The sequence below is a fragment of the Nyctibius grandis genome, chromosome 9 (genome assembly GCF_013368605.1).
Source record: "Nyctibius grandis isolate bNycGra1 chromosome 9, bNycGra1.pri, whole genome shotgun sequence".
In the NCBI taxonomy this organism is placed as follows: domain Eukaryota; kingdom Metazoa; phylum Chordata; class Aves; order Nyctibiiformes; family Nyctibiidae; genus Nyctibius; species Nyctibius grandis.
The window spans coordinates 24,891,090-24,912,614 of NC_090666.1; the positions used below are offsets into that span (position 1 = coordinate 24,891,090).

The window sequence follows — 21,525 nt, forward strand, 5'->3', positions numbered from 1 at the left end:
AGCCATGGTTTTCCAGCATGGAACTGATAAATTAACTTCTTTTAATCTAGACTTGGGCAGGTAAAGGTAGAACCAGATTTTCAGTAGTGCTGGACACTCAGTAGTGCCATAAAGTAAATGAAGCTGATGAGTGTTTTCAGGGGGTGGAGAGGGAGGGAAGCCTATCTATATTTTTAGGTCTCTATGAATTTAGGAGTGTCACTTAAACTCCTCCTGAAAATTTTGGTCCTGTTGCTTATCTCTTGGGAAATGTCATATCCAAAACACTGCAGTGTTTTAAGAAATTGCTTCATTACAGAGACAGAAGAAATGTGGGATGGAGTGGGTTTCTGGATATAATCTAGGAACGGCTCTGATTTCTCAAAAAGGGGCTTGATGCACCCTTTCACTGGTGGAAAGGGGAAAGCTATTCTCTAGGGTTCTGATCCCTTCAGGAGGCTTCTCTTGGGATTTTGTATCAAGCCTGCTGTCAGTTCTGGGTCTTTATTTAATTTGTATTAATGTGAGCCAGTAAAACTGAAACTGGGGACAAAACTGCCTTTCTATGTGTGAACACTACTGCTCAGAGAGTGCACAGCCATAAAAAAATAAGCAGCCTTTTAAGAAGGCAGCATCAGGTGATCAATTTGTCAAGCTGGGTCTGGTGGTTGCTATGGGGATGAAGCTCCAAACAGGCTTTGAAGAGAGCATCATTATGTCTCCTCATTTGCAGGACTCATTGATCAGTTAAAACGGTACAAGGAGATTTGGTTGCCAAGCGACAGACAACTGGGGAACAAACGTTGTTTACTTACCAACAGCCGCAGTATTCCTTTGTCCTTGGGCCGGGGTTGAAGGAAGGCTGCCTTTCCACCCTCCCTGCAGGCACACGCAACCAAGAGCTGGTTATATGAACACTAGGTTTCCTTCTAAACGAAACACAGCGTTTAATTTCTGGTTCCTCAGACACTTATTGAACAAATGGCTTGTTCCTCTGATCCTGGCTAATTATCCCTGCTCCACTCAGTGAAATTCTCCATTTACAGATGATACAGTTAAACACTGAAACAAATAAAGCCACAGCCCTTTATCCAGCTGCTGTCTTGAACACATTGCCTGGGAAACAGACTTTCCAGGAAGGTCTTCAGTGACAAATATTTCATAAGGAGAACATGCCTTGCTCCAAGCTATGTTGTGCCTCAGGGTTGCCTGTGCTGGATACGCGGGAGCATGAGAGACTGTTTAGACTCAGACACTGATCTGGATCCTGCAGAGTGACCAGGGAGCAATGTATCATCCTTTTGTTTGCTACTGAGGCAATGGGCTTTATTTCCTTTGACGGGATGCTTTGAATATCCCAGCTATCCTTATGGGTTTTTACAGGCTGTATCTATATGACAGAATCTTGACTGTGACAAAAGCAGCCTTCACATCAGGTTTATGGGGAAAACTTTATAGCATATTTCCATTTATCATTATTTTCTCCTTGCTAATTCAGTTTTTCAGGTTTTTATAACAGCTGATTCTAAAGTCGTCAAACTTGTAACATTTTTACCTTGAATACAGCACTAGGGGAGAAGCCTTGAATTTATAGATTGCATATAGTGAACATATGCTGACACAGACGGGCTGGTCTGCAGTCGCCAAGTGCCTTCAACATTGGCCTGTGGGTCTGGCAGCAAACCAGCTCCTGCAGGTTTGAGTTCTAGATGCATGCTTTGCTCCAAGCCCAGCCTTGCCACCTGCCCCCCATTTCCAAGCGTGTAATATGGAGCAGGGTTCACCTGATTCCAAGTGGTATCAACGTTCACTGCACACTTCTTTCTCCTTTGCCAGTCCTATAGCTGCCTTGGATGCACAGGGCAGCTTTGTGGCACCTGGCAGCGATCCAGCAAAGCACTTTAAGCATGCACTTCACTTTAAGCGCTTAGAGGTTCCACTGGGCAGTACTGCCGCTTGTTCCCTAATGCTTTGCTGGACTGTGGCCTTGGACGCTTCTGTTCAGAATGTGGTGGTACCCAGCTGGAGATGGGGGTGTCCTGCCAATGCTGTTTGCATGTTGTTTAGCAGAATTGATAATATAGATGGTTAAAAACCAAATATTTGATGTTCTTGTGATGATTCCCAAATGCCTGAGAATACAATTTGTGGAAGTGCTGTTGATTTTTATAGAATCCAAAAATCACAGAAGTACTGAGTTCAAGGAGGTGTGTTTCTGAGACACTGAGTGGAAACATTCAAATTCTGTACTTCTGCAGGCAAAAAAAAATAGATCTCCAGAGTTCCTGCCCCATTCCCAGCATTTCACACCTCCTTTTGCCATGTGATTCTCATTCCCCCAACTCCCTTTCACTGCTTCTTTTCTGACACATTGTGTCCTAACAGCTGGTGACTGTACAGAGGGTAGATCAGGCCAGTTGTACTCTGCTGGGAGAGAAGTGGTGTAAAAAACAAATAAAAAAAAAATGGGGCATTTTATTGCAGTAAAATTGGCTCTGGGAACAGATATGATCCCTTTGAAATCTGAAATCTCTGGAGTCTTATTTCTGAGGCTTACTACAGACATCTTGCTTTTGTGTGCACTAAGTTCTACAATACTTAGGAAATTCCATACTAAAACCCGTCAAGAAATGACACCACCTGAAAGGCAGGAAAATCATAATGAAGGCTAAAAATGGTCCTTTTCTCTAGCACACCTTGGCAAAGAGTGTCCATAACAGTAACTTTTACTTGTATAAGAATCTATTTGATTGCCTTAAAGGGTTAACTAACTTAGCTTCCCTTCCCGCTCCTTCTTAAGTAAGGCCTGATGGGTACAAACGTAAACCATTCCTAAATATATATTACTAGTATCTGAACAGCAGATGCTCAAGGGTTGTCTGTTTCCAGCTGAACAAATTATTCAGTTAGTGCAGGTGCTGGAGGCTTATCTTCAGACCACAGTTTAAGAAAGCAACTCTATCCAAGAAAGCACTTAACAAAGCATGTACTTGAGTCGTCTAGGGAGCTGAAAGTTAAATATCCACTTACGTGTCTTCAGTAATGCTTTCCTCAGTCAGGGCCTTAGTCCCAAAGGGTCAGTGTCAAATGTCCCTGCAAGCTCGAGCAGGCACAGCTGTGTGCCCATCCCGGGGATTTCTGCAGATGGCAGGAGAATGAGAATGGCTTACAGCTCCTGATGAGTGGCTGAATTTTAGGCCTCTTGGTAGAGCTCTTGGGTCTTTTGGAGTGGACCAGCATGTATGCTAGGACAGAACTGGTTTCCAGCTATCAAAGAAAACTTTGTGGTATCAAGAGTGACCCCTTAAGAACGGTTGAACATACAAACCTGATGGTTCATTGTTGAGTGGTTCTTTATTCAGACAGCTGAGTATCTAAGAAGAGCTAAGATGACTAACTTGTCTACTCCTACTTTTTGGAACAGGGTGTCCTTGGTGATCCCGCCATGCCAGAAGTCTCGCTACGCCACATACTTTGATGTGGCAGTGCTGCGCTGCCTGCTGCAGCCACATTGGTCTGAGGAGGGCACACAGTGGTCACTAATGTACTATCTGCAGAGGCTGAGGCATATGCTACAGGAAAAACCGGAGAAACCACCTGAGCCAGAGATCACCCCTTTACCAAGACCTCGCAGCAGCTCCATGGTGGCTGCTGCACCCTCTCTGGTGAATACCCACAAAACCCAGGTAAGCAGTTGGCATCAATAAGAAAACAGCAGCTGTTGTGGTGATGCTGGGAAGTGATGGCTGGACAACTAGTGAAAAGCACAGCTTTGGTGTTGGTTAAAGTGCCGGGAGGTCAGATATGTGCATCAATTCAGAAAGAGACCCTGAGAATGATGAGGGTTTTGGAGGCAGAATCAGATGCAGAGAGTCAGAGCTGGTGACTGCTGAAAGCTTGAGGGTTGATTTGGGATAATTAATGTAGGGTGAACTGTGATAACATTATTTTTTTAATGTGAGAATATACTAATGTAGTTGTCAGAAGAAATCAGACTGCCTTTGCGTTACGGTGTAGTGCTCTGGACTCACTGAGCTTCTTTGATGTAACCCCTCAAAAGAGAGAAAAGCAATTGCACTTGGTACAGAATTACACACTCCAGGCAAACACTTGTGTTAAAATATTGGAGTAGACTTTGCAAACAGTGGCAGTGAGCAAAAGCCCTCCATCTTGTTACCTTTTCTGCTGTTGTTCTTATTGTATAGCTTTTACCTTTGTATTTGCCAGCAAAACCTCAGTAGACAAACTGTCCTCATGGGTGTCAAGACTTGCTCTCTGTTTTGCTGGAAAAGGAACTCCCGAGTCCTGACCTTGGTGCAGTAAAGATCTTTGTGTTAGAGGTTAAATGTTTTTTCTTTTGGGTAGTTCACTGTTGTTCCAGGGATAAAAAGGGGATGCCGCTGCAGTTTCAGTTAATCTCCTTGTTCATTTGTGCTGCGATTAGGTTGTGCACTCTTTTCCCGTCATGTGGGCTTTTAACAGCAAATTCTGATTTACTAAGTTGATGGAACTGCCTAACAATTTAATACAAATTGTATTTTTGCAATCCAATTTTATGACACACCTCAAGTAAAAGGCTCTATCTTCTGTTAATGTTGCTGTCAAATGTCATTTTTGAGTCAGAACTCTCAGAATTTTTAGTGTGTTTTCTTAAAATCCTTGCTTTCAGTATTGTAGAGCTCTGGCAGTTTTTGACCTGTCATTTTATAAGGGAGAAGAGTGAAATATCTTTTCTCCCGTTCAGCCCAGATGCTCATAAGCCAGAAGACAAGCATAAACAATGTAAATATTAGTACTGTTATTTTTAAATCTTAGGATTTTATAGCCATTCTTACGATTTTTATGAAGGCTGGTGGTTACTTGGGGTTTTAAAGGCTCGGCAGCAGCAGTATTGTTTAAACTGTATTATACTTTAGTGTCATTTCTATAAACTGTTGCCTGTTTCATGCCTGTAAAAGCTTGACATATCTCCATAAAGGCCAGGTGATATGAATTACTATTCAGTCTTAATCTACCTTTGCATGGGGATTTTGTAGGATTGCTGTGCATGTACAGAAAATCCTCCTTAATATTATCTCCTGGAGGGAGAACCGGAAGATATTACTGTTGATGTGGTTCACTGTTTCCATGCATATACTGTCCCTTTGCCTTTGCTCATAACAACCCGGTTATTTTGCACATTAACAAGTTTAGCTACTAGTGCAACAGGGAGTGCAGTCACTGGTTCTCAGCACAGTGGCAGCATGAATGGGGTCGTCCTCCGTAGGCACCATTTGCATTGGTGTTGTGCTGGGTCTTCTCTATACAGTGAAACGCTTCTTTCCCACACTTGGCTATTTCTTGCTTTTCCAGGCTGTTTCTCTTGCAGAAGATTCCTTTGCTCAGTTGCTCTTCACTAACATTTTTCTGTTAAATCCATTTGGCAATTCCACTGGGTACTTTCTAGCTGTTAATGTGAGGACTCTGTCCAGGGCATTCTTCCCTCTAGGGCTAGGTTTGATTGCTTTTGGTAACCTCTGTGTCAGTCCTGTGTATTTTTACTGTACTTCATCAAATTGGAATCCTGTTTAAAAAGGTTTCCAATTTTTTACACAGAACAACTGTGATGGAGGAGGTGAAACAGTCTTCCATGCAGCAAAAGTTTCAGCTCATGCTCCCCTTCTTTACAACTCTGAGGACTGAAATCTTTGCAGTGCACAGAGACACCTAGGCTCTGTTTCATCCCAGCCAACTGTAGGGACTTAACTGCCATTCTTAAATTCAGAGTCTCATCACTCAAGGCTCTCTGCTAGTCAGAGGAGAGAATGCCACCTCCAGATTTGTCATTTCTTTCTATCAACACAAGGCGTTGTATGCTGAGGCTTCACCAGCTCATCTGACACAGGGATATGGTTAAAGCCTGCTTTTTCAGTCTGGATCTTAAACTCCTAACGCAATCTCATCATTTCAGGTTGATCAATAAGTTCTCAAGAATATCAGCACTCTGTGTTTCAGCAGGATAGATTTAAAGTGACAGGCAGAAAATGATTAAAGACAAAAACAGCTGCCTGCAAATCACATCAGGGACCAGTAGATTTTTCTGGTAAATCCACATTCTTTCTATGTCTATATCTGTAAGCTTCTGCAGTTTATCAGGGTAACTTCCTGCATCTCCCTAAGCCTCAGCAAAACTCTCGTGCTTCTTATTGGTTTCTGTGTGCCTGAAATCACATTTCAAATATAAGCTTGGGCTAAAGGAGTTGGGATCGAGAGAACATGAAAAACATCTTCCACGTATTGCCTAGTAAACTGAACAGCAAAGTAGGAAAAGATTCAGTGCAGCATGCCAGCACTCCTTATTGCATAGAAAAAGGGGTACTGGATGGAGTGTGAAAGAAATTAATACTAGTTTCCTCTAGAAAGTGACTTTAGTCTAAACATATTTCAGACCTGGCAACACGTGATAAAGGAAACCTGCATTGCACCTGTATGCAGTGAATTCAGCGTAAGGACGCTCTAGGAAATGAAACCTTCAGAGGCTCGCAAACCTCTAGTCTTGCACTAACATTACAGGGGCAAAGAGCCAAAGCTTAAATTAAGCGTAAGACCAATGCAGCTGTAGTGCTTGCTGCAATGCTAATATAAAGCCAAGAGTCTCAAGTGTAATATCTTGAGAGTTGAGATAAGTACTAATGAGCTGGTAGCCAGAAGTCTTGCAGAAGGAAGGCAACAGAAAACAGAAACAATGAAATCTAGAGCAGCAGCCCCAAAACTATTTTGCTTTCTTATCCATCTTGTGCGTATCATAATTGCCACATAGCCTACTGCACAGAATAGCCACATTTTTAATCATCTTCAACAAGAGTGCTAGCTTGTTTCATTAAAATACATCATATACCACACAGTAGATTTAAGGTGTTTCTGTAATTTGTTTTGCCAATGTTGTTTGCTTGATACCTATCCTAAGCAGATTTCAGAACTGGGACTGTGTCTTTCTGTGTGTTTGTAGGGCTTGTATCACAGCAGGCCCTGATCCTCACTCTGTCCTTTTGGTGACTCTAAGCCACCTAATAAAACATTGATTTAGTAACTAATGGACAAAGAGAATGAATCTGAAATAAATTCATACAATGTTTTCCAGCCAGAAGAGGCCAGAGAGCTGTAAAAGCTAAGAACCAAGCCATATGAAGTATTTGCTGGCCTCACTGTTGAGACCACCTAGGGTTGAATCCTGATTTGCTGTCTATTGAGTTTTATATATGACTCCTTCCCTGAATCTTTAGTCATATATGCAAAACGGTTTAAAGCATACCTTGACTGAATGTGAGTGAAAACAGCTGTGAAGAAGGATCTTTCTCTTGTGTGTTTCTTGCATTCTTGTGTTGTTAAAATTAGTAGGAAGGATCCAAGGGTAGTCTTTGATTAGTCTGAAAAGTCTCTGAAGAATGTGTGGTCGCCAGTAGCCCAGTTCTACAAACATGGTGCCTGGTGCACCATGGTGCCTGGTGCACCAGACTTCAGCTGCAAAGACTGTCACTGGCTTCTGCTGGACCTTCCTATGCATAAAACTGCATACTTGTGTATCGCTGAGCTCGCTAGCTCTGCCATACACAATCTGGCTAGCCAGAATCTAAACCTTCTATACCACAGGAGTCACTTCATCTATTGTTGGCATGTGGCTATCTCTGGATCGAAAGCAAAAAGGTATTTTAACATGACCCAGTTGTTTAGCACAAGCTTTCTGACGCAGGAGCAAGGATAAAGAGCACCTCCACTGGAAACACGCTGATATTTAGGCAGAAGAAAATTATCCAGAGGGAATTTGGTCAGGTCAGCTGCACAAACATCTCATGAAAAGTGGCATCAGATCTTTAATGAGAACAGACGGCCAGGAGCTGAGCTTATGCCACCGTTTGTAGCAAAGCCTCTTTACCGTAGGCAGCTGTAAGGTGTGTGGCTCGGTGCAGGGGGAGTAGGGTTCCCTCTGCTGAGCTGTCAGTAAATTACTCGTGGGCATTCTATGCTATAGCTGTAGGGGTTTCACAAATATGAACTATGATGAGAACTATGATGGGCAGATCTTGGAGCACTGTTACGACGAGTGAAGGGTGCTTACTGATGTAGAAGTCTTGGGTTTCTTTAGTGAGTAAACAAAATCTTTACAAATCAAGTCTCTTGAAGGGACAGTGCTGCTTGTTGTGGTTCAGTTCCAAAATACATGTTTAATAGCATATATTATTAAGGACATATTCTCTTAGATCTTAAATAACATGCTTCAAAAAGGGTAGCCATTGGGATTGCTCATAAATGTAAACCAAGGCCTCAAGAAGATCGTCAGCTACCCAGAGTCATACCTGGGATCAGAATCAGAGCAGAACAGAACATGAGTCTTCCATGCCACTAGACCACACTGACAGCAACGCCTGAGGCTTTCTGTGGCAGCACAATGTGCTGTACTTTTTTTCTGTGGTGACAGAAATGGTAGACAAGGTCAATAAATCTGGGAGTTTCTAAATTTTGTTTGTTCATTTGCTTTTCTTTAAATATGCAAATAGTGTTTGTGTAATGAATTAAAAGTCCTTTTCCTCTACAGTGCTCCTATGACAGCTCGTGGAAGTAGCTCTTTTTTGTAAGTTGATTATCCTCTATTTTTCCTTGTGCTTATTGTCTTGTTTTGGGAACTGCAGGATCTTACAATGAAATGCAATGAGGAAGAAAAATCACTAAGCACAGAGGCGTTTTCCAAGGTTTCACTGACCAACTTGCGTAGACCAGCAGTTCCAGATCTCTCCACAGACCTGGGGATGAACATCTTCAAAAAGGTGAGTGGAAGAAAATTGTACTTTAATTTACCTATTAAAGTGTCCTGCACTTGACATCTCTTTTCATTGGAAGTGATTCTGTGTGTTACTACGTAGGTTTTCATATGCACATTCCAAACACAGTACTGAAATCTGTATACAAATAACTGTCCCGTTGAAACTGCATGAGGGGAGGGTACTCAAACAGTGCTGATATTTAAGTGCCCGTGCTCACTGTATTTCCAGCTAATTCAGTGAGTTTTTCAGGTTTTTTACTTCATGAAGCTCTGGGTTTGCAGCCATCCAAGATACTTAGCAGAGTTTTGTGGATTCTACAAATCTAGCTCATGGTCTGAGAATGTCATAAAATTATACAAGGGCATCCATCCCAGCCTAGGGCAAGACTGAGTTTCTTTAAATACTCCTGTGGTCCCAAAGTGCAGATAGCTGCTATCAGGGTAAATGGCCAAGATAAAAAGCTCAGAGTGGAAGGTTACACTTTGGCCACACATCTCTTATCTTTTTCCCTCAAATGGTAGTTTGTCATGCTTCCAAGCCTCTACCTGCTCTCACATTTGCTCCTCTTCCTCCTGCAGTTTAAGAGCCGCAAAGAGGACAGGGAGCGTGAGCGCAAAGGGTCAATTCCTTTCCACCATACTGGGAAGAAGCGGCAACGAAGGATGGGGGTGCCCTTCCTCCTCCATGAGGATCATCTGGATGTCTCACCCACTCGCAGCACTTTCTCCTTCGGCAGTTTCTCTGGAATCGGAGACGACCGGCGTGGCATTGAGAGAGGAGGATGGCAAACCGCCATATTAGGTGAGATATTGTTATCTCTGCCCCAGGTTCTGTGTCATTTCTGTCCTGAACATTCAGAGGACAACAGAGACTCTTTATTTCTTCATCCATCCTATTGCCACCTTATGTCCTTGGCTCTGTTTGCAGCATTACACACCTGTTTATGGAAGTGGCAACTATGCTGACAGCAGACCTTGAATCACTTATGCTTTAGTTCACTTTTTCTCTGAAAACTACCATCTTTACTGGAATAAGAGCTACTGTAGCAACCTGTAGTCATGTCTGTACCACTTTAATACACTTTCCCGGAGTGGTAGCAAGCATTGCACAACTGCAGCTTAAAATGGGTTCAAGGAATGGTTGCATCCTCTTCTTTTAAAAAGAAATCTCTGGAGAGGCAGCAATATGGTCATTAGGAATATGGCAAAAAATATTCACAGTCTTCCTCAAGTGGATACAAAATAAACAGGGTATTAGCTCAGATAGTGAGGCTTACACTGTTTTGATATTGCAAAGATGCAGTGTTTAAATCTAAATATTGGCCCCTTCAAGCTTCTAAGTTCACTGAAGAATGTCTAGGTTTTGTTTCTGTTTCATAAACTTACTCCTAATGTTATAGATTTTCATCCTGGCACCCATTCTTGGAGATGATAGGCAGCAAAACGATTGCCTAAGGCCATGCCAGTGCCTTCTCATTTTGTTTTGTCAATGGTTAATATACAAACACCTGCAGATTTGTACAAGAATAGCAAACTTCGTATCCAAATTCTCTTTCCCATATCTTCAGTAGCTCAAGAAGTTTGTTAAATTTTGGTCTCAGGGGCTCCAGATTCTTGTCCTGGCTTAACCTACAGTTCTTTCATTCTAATATCTTGGTGAGGTCATGTATTTCAGCTCCAATGGTCAACAGATCAGTTGCTTTAGCACTCCCCATCCTGATATCCCTATTTCTTTTGGCCAAGGGGAGAAGAAACCAAATTCCTATAACTTGCCCCAAAGGGTGGACTCTTTCAGTGCTGACCACCCTTATTTTCCTGAAGCTGCTGGAGGTTGACAATGTGGACGTTGGCTAAATCAGTATGTGCTGAGAGGAAGAGCCTTGCAGAGAGTTTGTACAGTCGGTCTTTATGTCAATGAACCCCCGTGAGATATCCCACTATAATGTTTGGTTCTCCTTCACAGGGTCCTGGAAGACCTTGACTTTTGCTGACTCCAATCCTTCAATTTCTAACCTCAGTTACTGTCTCTTGCCTCCAAGCACCTCTCAGATGAGTAAACTTAAGTATCGATTTCTTGTTTTCACCCTAGGAAAGTTTACCAGACGGGGGAGCTCTGACACAGCAACGGAGATGGAGAGCTTGAGCGCTAGGCATTCACACTCTCACACGCTGCTCTCTGATCTGCCCGACCACTCAAACAGCCATGGGGAGAACACAGTCAAAGAAGGTAAACTTAACATATCAGGAGAGAAATGTTTCACCAAAATATCAACTCCAAGAAGCTGAGGAAGTGTTACTGTTTCCATGTATGAGTATATGACTAATTGTTTTTTCCTTTTTTTCCCTGCATCTCTGGAGGGTTTTTTTGTGTAGAAAAATGTTCCAAACCTTTCATGTTTATCTGGTGCAGTTCGTCAAAAAAAAATTGGCAGCCATCATCAGGGAGAAATCAGAGTTTGAGATTTTTTTGCCTTACCACAACACAGCACAGAAGTTTGGGCAGAAACTTGGTATTGCTAACTTTAGTGGTTTCATGGGGAATCTTGTGGTATTTAATGCCCCTTCACAGTCCCCAGCTTCTGGATTCGGCTCAGAATCACAGTTTTTTCTTAATTCCTCTGGTTCCAAATAGAACCTCAGCTTTTAAATTTACTTGAAATCTCCCTGGGGCCCATCTGCCTTGGAGCCCTCTGCAGAAATAGCAATGCCAGTGTGACCAGAGTGGGAGAGCCTCTGGTGGGATGAAGTCTGCTCCAGAAGGAAGAGTCTTTCTATTGGCAGGGCAACACCACCTTTGTCAAACAATGTTAGCCAAACAGAGCAAAGTGCTCTTCTGTCAGCAGGACTGTTGCACCAGAGCACTTTGCTGGCACTGCTCCTACTGCCTAAACACAGTGAATTTGTTTTGTCCCTCATGCATAGTGCTAGTGGCAAAACCTGGTAAGAGAGACTGGGCCTCACATGTGGCAACCACAGCCTTAAACCTTGGTGAGGGAACAGGATATCACACACCCCATGGAGCAGGGCACAGTCTGTCTCTGCACAAGCTGTCAGGCAGCAGACCTAGGAGGCTACAGATGCACTCACATGAGATGTGTTGTAGCCTTGGAGCTCTGAAAGATCCATCCTCTTTTAGCACAGCAAATCTGAATAGTCTGAGAGGATGGGTTTGCATCAGCTCTAATCCACCATGGGCACATCTCCTTCATCTCTGCTCTGTGTCTCCAGAGCAAAGCTCTTCTCCTGGATCAATTTTGTGGAGTCTGTCTTCCTGACCTGCATTCATTCTATAGGACAGTAATCCCACTCACTACACCAGCTTCCTAGCCAAATATTTTCTAAAAGGTAGCCATATGCAATGCTTATTTTTCTAGTGGTACCCCAGGTACAATTGTGCAGCAACTATATGAATAATAGGACAAATCATACTATTTCTAGTGTAGTCTATGACCTGAATGAACCGTTCTGTAGTTAGAGAATAAAGTACAATATTACATATGTCCTTGTGTTCGTGTGACCAACCATATCCAAGCATACGGGTCATTCATGATTTCTCATCTGTTGTCTACTTTCCCTGGCCAGGAGACATTTGCTAAGGAACTCATTTCTTCTGGCTGACACACTGAAAAGCAGAGATGAAAAACTACTTATGTCCTAGGTAGCTGCTCAAGAGGAGCCACGGGCACATGGGCACATGCTGCAGGCATGCATGGATGTAAATGAAGAGTCTTTAGTCCTCCTTCCCTGCCTCTGTGAGTCCCATCCAGCAGTCAGCCCTATCAGTGTTGATGAGATAAAGACACAACACAGGAAAAGTTATTTTATGTAGGATGTGGTTATGGATTTTTGTTACCCATTTCAAAACAAACTAAGCAAAACCTTAGAGAAAAAGAAATAGCTACCCTTGGATAATCATCAAACTTGGTAGCTCAGGAACAAAATTTCCTAATTCCATCTTTATTGTTATCTTCACCATGCAAATTTCAGTGAATGCCATTAAAAAGTCACACTTGCCAGCAAGTAATCCTGTGATTACTAATTCCTGCCCTGATCATCGATGAAATTGCAGCCTAGTTCAAGGTACTACTATCGGCCTTGAAACATTTCTCCTGATAAATAGTGCTAGTTCAGTGCTGGCAGGGTTGCACAGGCTGTGGGGAAATGTAGTTGCCACTCTGGCAACTTGTTATTTGCATAGTATAACCAGTCCATCACTGAGTCAGTGCTTGAAGATTCTTATTATATGTATGTTATTTTATTCATTAGAACACGTTAAATAGCCTTAGGTAGAGGTTGTTTGTTATTCCATAGCCCTGTTACTGTACTGTCTGGCAGAAGGTGGTCCGGTCACCCCTGTGGGACACATAGGGTCTTTCTACACTACAGTGTATAAACCTACTTACAAAGCACTAAGTGTGGGAAATTACTAACATCGTGGCCTGGAGTTCAACATGAGTTGTAAAACCATGGTGAATCCTTGATAAAAATTGGCCTGTGTAGCCAAAATGCTGTCACTACCTGAGCTAACCAATTTAAAGTTAAGCCTGGCTATGTCTGAGGTCCCTCCTCTGAGCACTGTGAACTCAGACACCATATTGCCTTTCTCATCAGTCAGCTTTGCATTTTGGAGATGGTTTAGTCTGTCACAGGTACTGTTAGGAACATACTGCTCCATTTTTTTCAACTGATGTGATGAAATATTTCAAACTGGTGTGACTTAGAAAGCTGTTCCAAATTGGTGCTGCTGTTACCCTACTTTCAATCCTGCATTCAGCTGCAGAGTCCTTCCTCTTTCCCTTGCAGGGGCAGTGTTGTTTTTAAGACCAGGCACTGGACCAATACGGCGAGCAAAGCTAGCCAAAATCGAATCCCCCTTTTGGATTAGATTTAGGCTGGCTGAGCTCCCTGATCTACTTAACTGCCCAGTTGACTGAGATCAAGTGAAGCTGCCATGGAACTGTACTGCTAGAGCAAGCTTGGAGTTGTTCTAATTTAAACTGGCTTAAAGGAAGAAATTAATCTATGCTTTCTTCCCTGTACCCATGATAGGAATTAGGAACCTGTCTTGTCTTTCAGCATTACAAGCTGCATTAAGAGCTGCTCCCTTCTTGTAAACGAGGACAGCCACAATTTGCCATCTCATAACTCTAGAGAAGGAAATTTACAGGTAGCCATTTTCCTTCCTGCAGTGCGGTCCCAGATCTCCACCATCACTGTGGCCACCTTCAACACTACCCTGGCCTCATTCAATGTGGGCTACGCCGATTTCTTCAGTGAGCACATGAGGAAGCTTTGCAACCAGGTGCCTATCCCTGAGATGCCCCATGAGCCACTCGCATGTGCCAACCTCCCACGGAGCCTGACAGACTCCTGCATCAATTACAGTTGCTTGGAGGATACGGATCACATTGATGGAACCAACAACTTTGTCCACAAGAACGGCATGCTGGATCTCTCGGTAATTGGCAAGGAATGAGGAAAACCAGGTCCCTCTTCTGTCAATATAGCTGTACCATTGAGATCAGGGTTTTGATGGGCTTTTCCTCCACCTCTTTATATGACTTCTCTCAGCAGTACCTAAAGGTCAGTCAGATACATTTGTGCATATCATAAAAGTCTCCTCTGAGATACTGCAACTCCTATTACTCCTTGCAAGAAGCGCATGTGCATGTGGAATGCACACATCAAATCTTAAGCGATATTATTTAATGTCTGTGTTCCTGGGGCATGCACCAAGTTCCCTATAAAATAGTATAAAACTGAATAGCACCTTTTTTCTAATGGCACCTTAAAACTCACCTTTTCTGCATTCCCCTTAATGACTTGACAGCTCCTGGTGCACTGAAGCAGTGTTGTCAGGCTCACAGATGTCATGTCATGGTTTCCTTTTCTGCCTGACTGTGCCCAGCCTGTGTTTTTTTGTCTTAAACCTAGATTGTAGGCTCTTGGGGTTGAGGGTTGTTTGTACTTCATTCTGAGTTTGCATTGTACCTGCTATAATGAGTCTCTGGTCTGTGACTAGAATTTCCAGGCACTAAATAGTAGTAGGAGAGAAAATAAGTCTGGCTTTAAATATGATATTTGAATCTCCCAGGTGGTCTTGAAGGCTGTTTACTTGGTCCTGAACCATGACATCAGTTCCCGGATTTGCGATGTGGCATTGAACATTGTGGAGTGCTTACTTCAGCTTGGTGTGGTGCCCTGTGTAGAGAAGGTTCGGAGGAAGAGTGAGAACAAAGAAAATGAGGCCCCTGAAAAGAGACCAAGTGAAGGATCCTTACAGCTCAAAGGAGCTGCTTCTGGTGGTTCAGCTTGTGGATTTGGGCCTCCCCCAGTTAGTGGAGCTGGAGATGGAGGAGAAGAAGGAGGTGGTGGAAGTGGTGGAGGAGGTGGAGGTGGAAGTGATGGAGGTGGTGGAGGAGGAGGAGGGCCATATGAGAAGAATGACAAAAAACAAGAAAAGGTTTGTCTTGCTTCCCTTTATACAATTCCTGAATGTAGTGTAAGATCTGTTAAGATTGATTATGCACGCGTATGCAACTGCCCTTCTGTTTTCCCTCCTTTTTTTTTGCACCACAATCACAAATGGACTTGTTTTGCTCTGGCGCTCACTTGGGGTTCCACTGAAGAAAGACAATTGGGAATTTAAGCACTGTAACTACTCCAGCGAAACAGCTGCCCAAAGCAGAGTTTGTGAGCCTTGCATGGACATTTTCAATATCTTGTTCAAGTGCCTGAAACCCTCAATCACAGTGATTTTTTTTTTTTTCAGGTTTATTATTCATAGCTTATAAGGAAAAACAGAATCCAGTGTGTGAGCACAGTTTGTTTTTTTGATGGCCAGAAATCATAATTTTTTCAGTATTGCTATGATATTTGGTCAAGAGATGGTGTTGCTGACCTCCAAAGTTGCAATTCATAGTAGCATAATACCTAAGACATTTTAAAAAGATGCTTGTTTTTCTGCTCAAGCAAGCCAGCTCTCTGTTTTTCAGGTAGAATTTTTTGAAGTGCTGAATGGTATTCATAGCAGCATGTAGGGGGCTTCACATTTATAGCATGACTCTTTGAGGGGAGCTGAAAGGGAGAGGGCTACTCCCTAAACTTGGAAAATAATTGGAGTAAACATTTCAAGAGTAACAACTGGGTAATGGAGTGTCTGAGAGGAGGAATGGGCAGCAATTTGTTAAAAATAAAATGCTAACAAAATGCCAGGGGTTGTGCCAGGGTTTCACACCATCTTTCCCTCTGTGACTCACAGGATGAAGGCCCATCTGTCAGCACCCATAGGCTGGCACTCACAATGCTGATCAAAATTGTGAAGTCCCTGGGTTGTGCCTATGGTTGTGGAGAAGGACACCGAGGGCTCTCTGGAGATCGCCTGAGACACCAGGTATTCCGGGAGAATGTAAGAGAACTAAAGCTCATTAAAGCGTCCCCCTTGTACTTTTGATATCAGCTGCTGAGATTGCTGTCTACCCCCTCTGTAGCTTTCTCTGTATTGGCAATACATGTGTTGCTCTTTGCCCCAGCTCACAGACTGTGTTGCAGCCCAGCCATAGCAGATTTTCAGCTATCGTGTTACCTTGCAGCCCCTGGGGCTTGCTAAGAGCACACGTGAGTCCCAGGGTGCTTCTGAGCACTCCAATGGATGGGTTGTCTGGGAAGGGACAAATACATGGGAGCAAATCCCCTGTGTGAGCTGGTGTAAGTAATTTTTCACATTGATGGTACCCCAACAGAGTACGCTATTTACAAGAGATGCAGCTATCTTGGGTTGCATATCTGAAACCAGAAGTCTAAGGTGTAGTTATGTCCACCTTTCCTAATGGTGATTGTGACTGGTTGCTGCTGGGCTACTCTATCAGCTCCTGATAGTTGGAGTGCACTGTGCTTGCAGGCATGTTAGCGTGCTGCAAGGAAGTAGAAGACTCATGCCCTGTTGAAGGGCAAGGTGGATGGTCACTGTTGATTCCTTATATTTTTGGTTCTGCCCAAGTTGAAGCAGTGGGAAGTGCCCAGGATGCAGCCCAGATATCTGTCTTCATCCAGAAGAGTTTGACTCCCTGAGATCAGTCCAATGCCCTGTCGAACGGGAGCCTGTGTCGTGGTTTAACCACAGCTGGCAGCTTAGCCCCACAGAGCCACTCACTCACTCCCTCCCAGTGCGATGGGTGAGAGAATTGGCAGAGTAAAAGTGAGAAAACTCATGATTTGAGACAAAGTTTAATAGGTAAAGCAAAAGCCACATGCTCAAGCAAAGCAAAACAAGGAATTCATTCACTGCTTCCCATCGGCAGGCAGGTGTTCAGCCATTCCCAGGAAAGCAGGGCTCCATCACACATAACAGCCAAATGTCCCCCCCTTCCTCCTTCTCCCAGCTTTATACGCTGTGCATGATGCTCTATGGTATGAAATGTCCCTTTGGTCAGTTGGGGTCAGCTGTCCCAGCTGTGTCCCCTCCCAGCTTCTTGTGCACCCCCAGATTCCTCACTGGTGGGGTGGGGTGAGAAACAGAAAAGGCCTTGACTCTGGGTAAGTGCTGCTCAGCAATAACAAAAACATCTCTTGCATTAGCAACGTTGTCCTCAGCACAAATCCAAAACAACCTGTCAAAGGCTTTCTGCAGCACGTGCCTCCTCCTTGCCTTCTGTGCTTGGAGCACGGAGCATTTTTAATGACTATAATGAGAATAACCTGTCAAAGGCTTTCTGCAGCACGTGCCTCCTCCTTGCCTTCTGTGCTTGGAGCACGGAGCATTTTTAATGACTATAATGAGAATTACACCGTGCCCATCCACGGTGTGAGTGAGAGCCAGGTGCTTCTCCATGGCTTTGGTTAGCCTGAGCCATGCTAACAGAGCTGTAATTTGGTTCTGGAATCTGAGCTAGGTGGCTCAGAGACGGATTGGCTGCCTCTGTATCATGCAGCGTTCTTCTATAGTAGAAAGGTTCTGTGCAGAGCACAGGTTGAACATATACCATATTAATCAAAATGTCAGTTAGGCATTTATGTTTTGTTGGAGCTGAACCAGCAAAACATTTAGGCCTATGCATAACATTAAGCATAAATGACTAGGTCTCTTGGAGCCAAGGTTCTTACCAGACTCATTGAATTGAGGTCTTTATGGGGAGAGATTTTCCTACACGTCTACGTCTGCTGCATTTTCTGTGCGTTTGTCTGGCCAAACTGCTTTGCATGCACCATATGTGTTGACTGCATGGACAATCACATGTCTAAGTTTACTGAAAAGTTAAGCACCCTATTGTAGGTAGCAGTAGAGTTCATGTTTCCCATAGAGATGATATTTCAGATTGTCTAACTCCAGTCTTCATGGGGTCCTGGTAGGATGGATACTTTTGTGATAAGAAGTTGATAATTAATAGCTTTTAAATAAAAAGCTAATGTTTTGCATTAAATAAGTTGATCACTGGGTACAGGTGCATCAAATGGGTTGGGTCTGAGCCAGAGGCTGAAAATCGTGTGCCTCAGGCTAAGAACCTGTTTCACCAAAGCAATAAGCCTTGCATGAGGCAGTACATTCCTATGTCATTCATATTCAGTGACATTTTATCTTGGAGTTGGAGAGAGGAGGAGAGGCCTTGAGACATGGGTGGCAGTGACTTCACCACCACCTCCAAACACTGGCACCCATACTGGTGCCTTGTTCATGCCTTCAGCACTGTCTCCTTGTGCTGAAGTTCTTGTTTGCTTCAGAGGCGAACCCGTCTTCTGTTACGGGACCTGAACCTTCTGGCTCCTATGGGAAGTTAGTTTAGACAGCACAGTAGAGCACTGGCTAAGCAAGAGCTAAAAATACCCTGCTCCTATTAGCAGAACTTGAACACATACCTTGATGTGATGTGATTTGATGGATATCATTGCAGGCTCAGAACTGCCTCACAAAGCTGTACAAGCTGGATAAGATGCAGTTCCGGCAGACCATGAGGGATTATGTGAACAGGGATTCTCTCAATAACGTGGTGGATTTCCTGCATGCTTTACTGGGATTCTGCATGGAGCCAGTCACTGACAGTAAGTATAGCTGGCATCAGAAACTCTCACCTCAATATTCCTAAACGGTACCATCAGAAAGAAGCCATGCCTTTTTCTTTTCCTTTAAAAAAGAAAAAAATTGTAAATTACTATCCTCAGAATATACAGACCATATCCTCAGCCAGTGCGGATCAGGGGAGTTGGATCTCTTCTGATTTGACCACCCAGTGATCTCACCTAGTGATCTTGCATCACCCAGTGCACCTGAAATTGAAGACCTCTATTTTGATTCATCCTGCCTGTTGTTCATGGCTCTTCAAAGAAAATATTTTCATCCAACTGTGCCTCAGGCAGGAAGTTTTCTGCTTTATGACATGACCAGGTGCCAGCTGAAATGGCCTGTTTATTCTGGGTTTATTCTGAATGGAGATATAATTGAGCATTAAAACCCTCTGTGGTGCCTCAGGTAAGGCAGTAAATAGCAAGAACAGATTGAATAAGAACATGAACACACAGATGCACATGCCTGCAGGTACAAGCATATGTGCATGTGTGTCTATGTATGTGTATATATGTTTTCTTTTCTTTTTTTTTTTTTTTTTAAGTTAGGAAAATTATTCCAGGTGCTATTAGAATGACCAGACATTTCTGCTTGGTCACTGCATGCAACAACAGTTAACAATGATTGTTCACAGAGTAGGAATAGCTGCTGTGAAGCACTCAGGGAGTCTGACTAGTCTATTAGCCTACCTCTGATCTGAGGCGTTTCAGAGAAAGCATCAAAAAATATTATATAGCAGACTTCTGTAAAGAAGATGCACATAGGAAGTTTCCTCAAATATTCATCAATTATTGACTGGCTCATGCTTTGAAGCATGGCAGCTCATGCAGCTTTTGAAAGTCTTTTCTCTCACCTAATGAAACTGGGATATTTCTTGTTATTCATATAAATGCGTAATTATTTTTTGACTCTTTCTGAGAGCTTGGTCTCCTTGTGCACCTTGCAAGAACAGCATTCCTGTAGTTCAGAAGATTTTCTTTTCGTTAGTCTTGTCACTTTTCAGCTTAATCAAACATCTCTTGTCCTTTAGAACAGTAAATAGAAAAGCTGGAGGTATTGTTCAAATTTTATGCATTATTCTGTACATCTCTAAATGAGAGATGTGGATAAAAGGAATCCAGGGTGGTCCTGATCTTTTCAATCCTTTTTCATACTACGACTGTTTCTGGGAAGATTTCATCCTTCTCATTTATTTTACCCTTCTATTCTGTTTTATTTTTGTGGGGTGGGATTGCGAGAACTAAGCACAGGATATTAGGTGGGGACTTGCCCTTGTCTCATGTATCTGAATCCCTTTACATGAGTCTTTAAGTCATTTCTTTTAAACCATTCCTAACAAGGGGGCTTGCTTGTACTTGAATTTCACAGACAAGGCTGGATTTGGGAATAACTTCACCACAGTGGACAACAAGTCTACAGCCCAGAGTGTAGAAGGTATTATTGTGAGTGCCATGTTCAAGTCCTTGATCACTCGCTGTGCTTCCACTACACATGAGCTGCACAGCCCGGAAAACCTGGTAAGCCCTTGATTTCATGTTAACAAAGTTACTTTTTCACTTGGCTGTCACCAGTGAGGCTTTACAGTGAAGAATTAATTCAGTTTAGCCAAATCCCATTAGCATAGCAAGCTATGCCATCTCAGTTGAAATATGATATAAATGTGATGCCCTCCTTTCGTGCCTGCCTTGGAACCTGTGGACTTAGCCAGGATAAAAGTTGTGCATTCTGAATTGCTTTTTCCTCTCTGTTCAAGCAGCTTCTGTGGGTTTTTTTCCAAACGGATTAGTAGCATAATCCGGAGCAAGGGATTAATGAACAAGACCACAGCCAGCATAAATCAACATTCAGCAAAGTTAAAGCTAGTTTACTTGGTTAAGAACATGGCCCGCCTGTGGCAGAGTATGTGAGTTACTGAACAGCGATTTGGTAGGTCTTCCCTGGGTTTAGACAAACATTCAATTTACCAAACACTTGGAGGAAAGTAAGGTGCTGCTCGTTGCTGCCTATGTGCTGTCTCCCCAGAGCAGTCAGTAGAATGGATGACGTAAACTCTCTTCTTCCGAAGTGTTGTAGAATCTAGCAGCTAATCTCAAACCACCTCATTTATTATCAGAAATCAGGATTTTTCATGAGAGCAACCAAGGAGCACTTCTGTGCTCCATCCTTACGGCAGAGCTGTAGAGGCACTGAAGTTCATCTAAAGGGACAGTAATCCTCTGTGAGGGGAAGGGAGAGGGAGAAGGGAAACACAGTAACATCTTAAACCAGCGGAGTAGCCTGCCTATGTCCAAGTCCTCTTGTTCTGATGGATATTCCTCCTTTGGAATGTTTCTCAGCAGAGCTTAAGTGGTGAGTTGCAGAAGAACATGTGCCATTGTTGGACCTAGATTAGGATCACCAAGTGTAAATTTTCCTTATAAATTGTATGTCTTTCTAGACCTTATTTTAGCTAGTGTGTAAGGTGTAACTTATCTATCTTTAAGCATAGCACCGTTAAGTGTATCTATATGGACAGCATAGTACACAGAGTATATATCAGGATTTCCTGTTATTGCGTCACTCTTTAAAGTCAATCTTGTGTTCGGTATCTTATGAAAGAGAGCCTTAATCAGTATACAGATCCAATTATTTGTTTGTTTGGAGGTTTTTTTGTTGAAAGCTGCCTGTGCAGTTCCTAGCTTGGGAATTTTCA

The 21,525-nt window shown here is 43.0% G+C and overlaps 1 protein-coding gene across 3 annotated transcripts in view; it reads left to right on the top strand.

Annotated features, from left to right (window-relative positions):
* UNC80 (unc-80 homolog, NALCN channel complex subunit) overlaps positions 1-21,525 on the top strand; it is a 133,095-nt gene that overhangs the window by 15,025 nt on the left and 96,545 nt on the right. For 2 of the 3 annotated variants that reach the window (XM_068407722.1, XM_068407721.1), the window contains exons 8-16: positions 3,404-3,665; positions 8,646-8,780; positions 9,356-9,578; positions 10,866-11,003; positions 13,966-14,234; positions 14,871-15,239; positions 16,038-16,184; positions 18,664-18,811; positions 20,202-20,350. In XM_068407722.1, coding sequence (XP_068263823.1) covers positions 3,404-3,665; positions 8,646-8,780; positions 9,356-9,578; positions 10,866-11,003; positions 13,966-14,234; positions 14,871-15,239; positions 16,038-16,184; positions 18,664-18,811; positions 20,202-20,350 — 1,840 coding nt within the window. The remainder of the gene's footprint in view (positions 1-3,403; positions 3,666-8,645; positions 8,781-9,355; positions 9,579-10,865; positions 11,004-13,965; positions 14,235-14,870; positions 15,240-16,037; positions 16,185-18,663; positions 18,812-20,201; positions 20,351-21,525) is intronic. The other variant, XM_068407723.1, reaches the window with a different exon arrangement.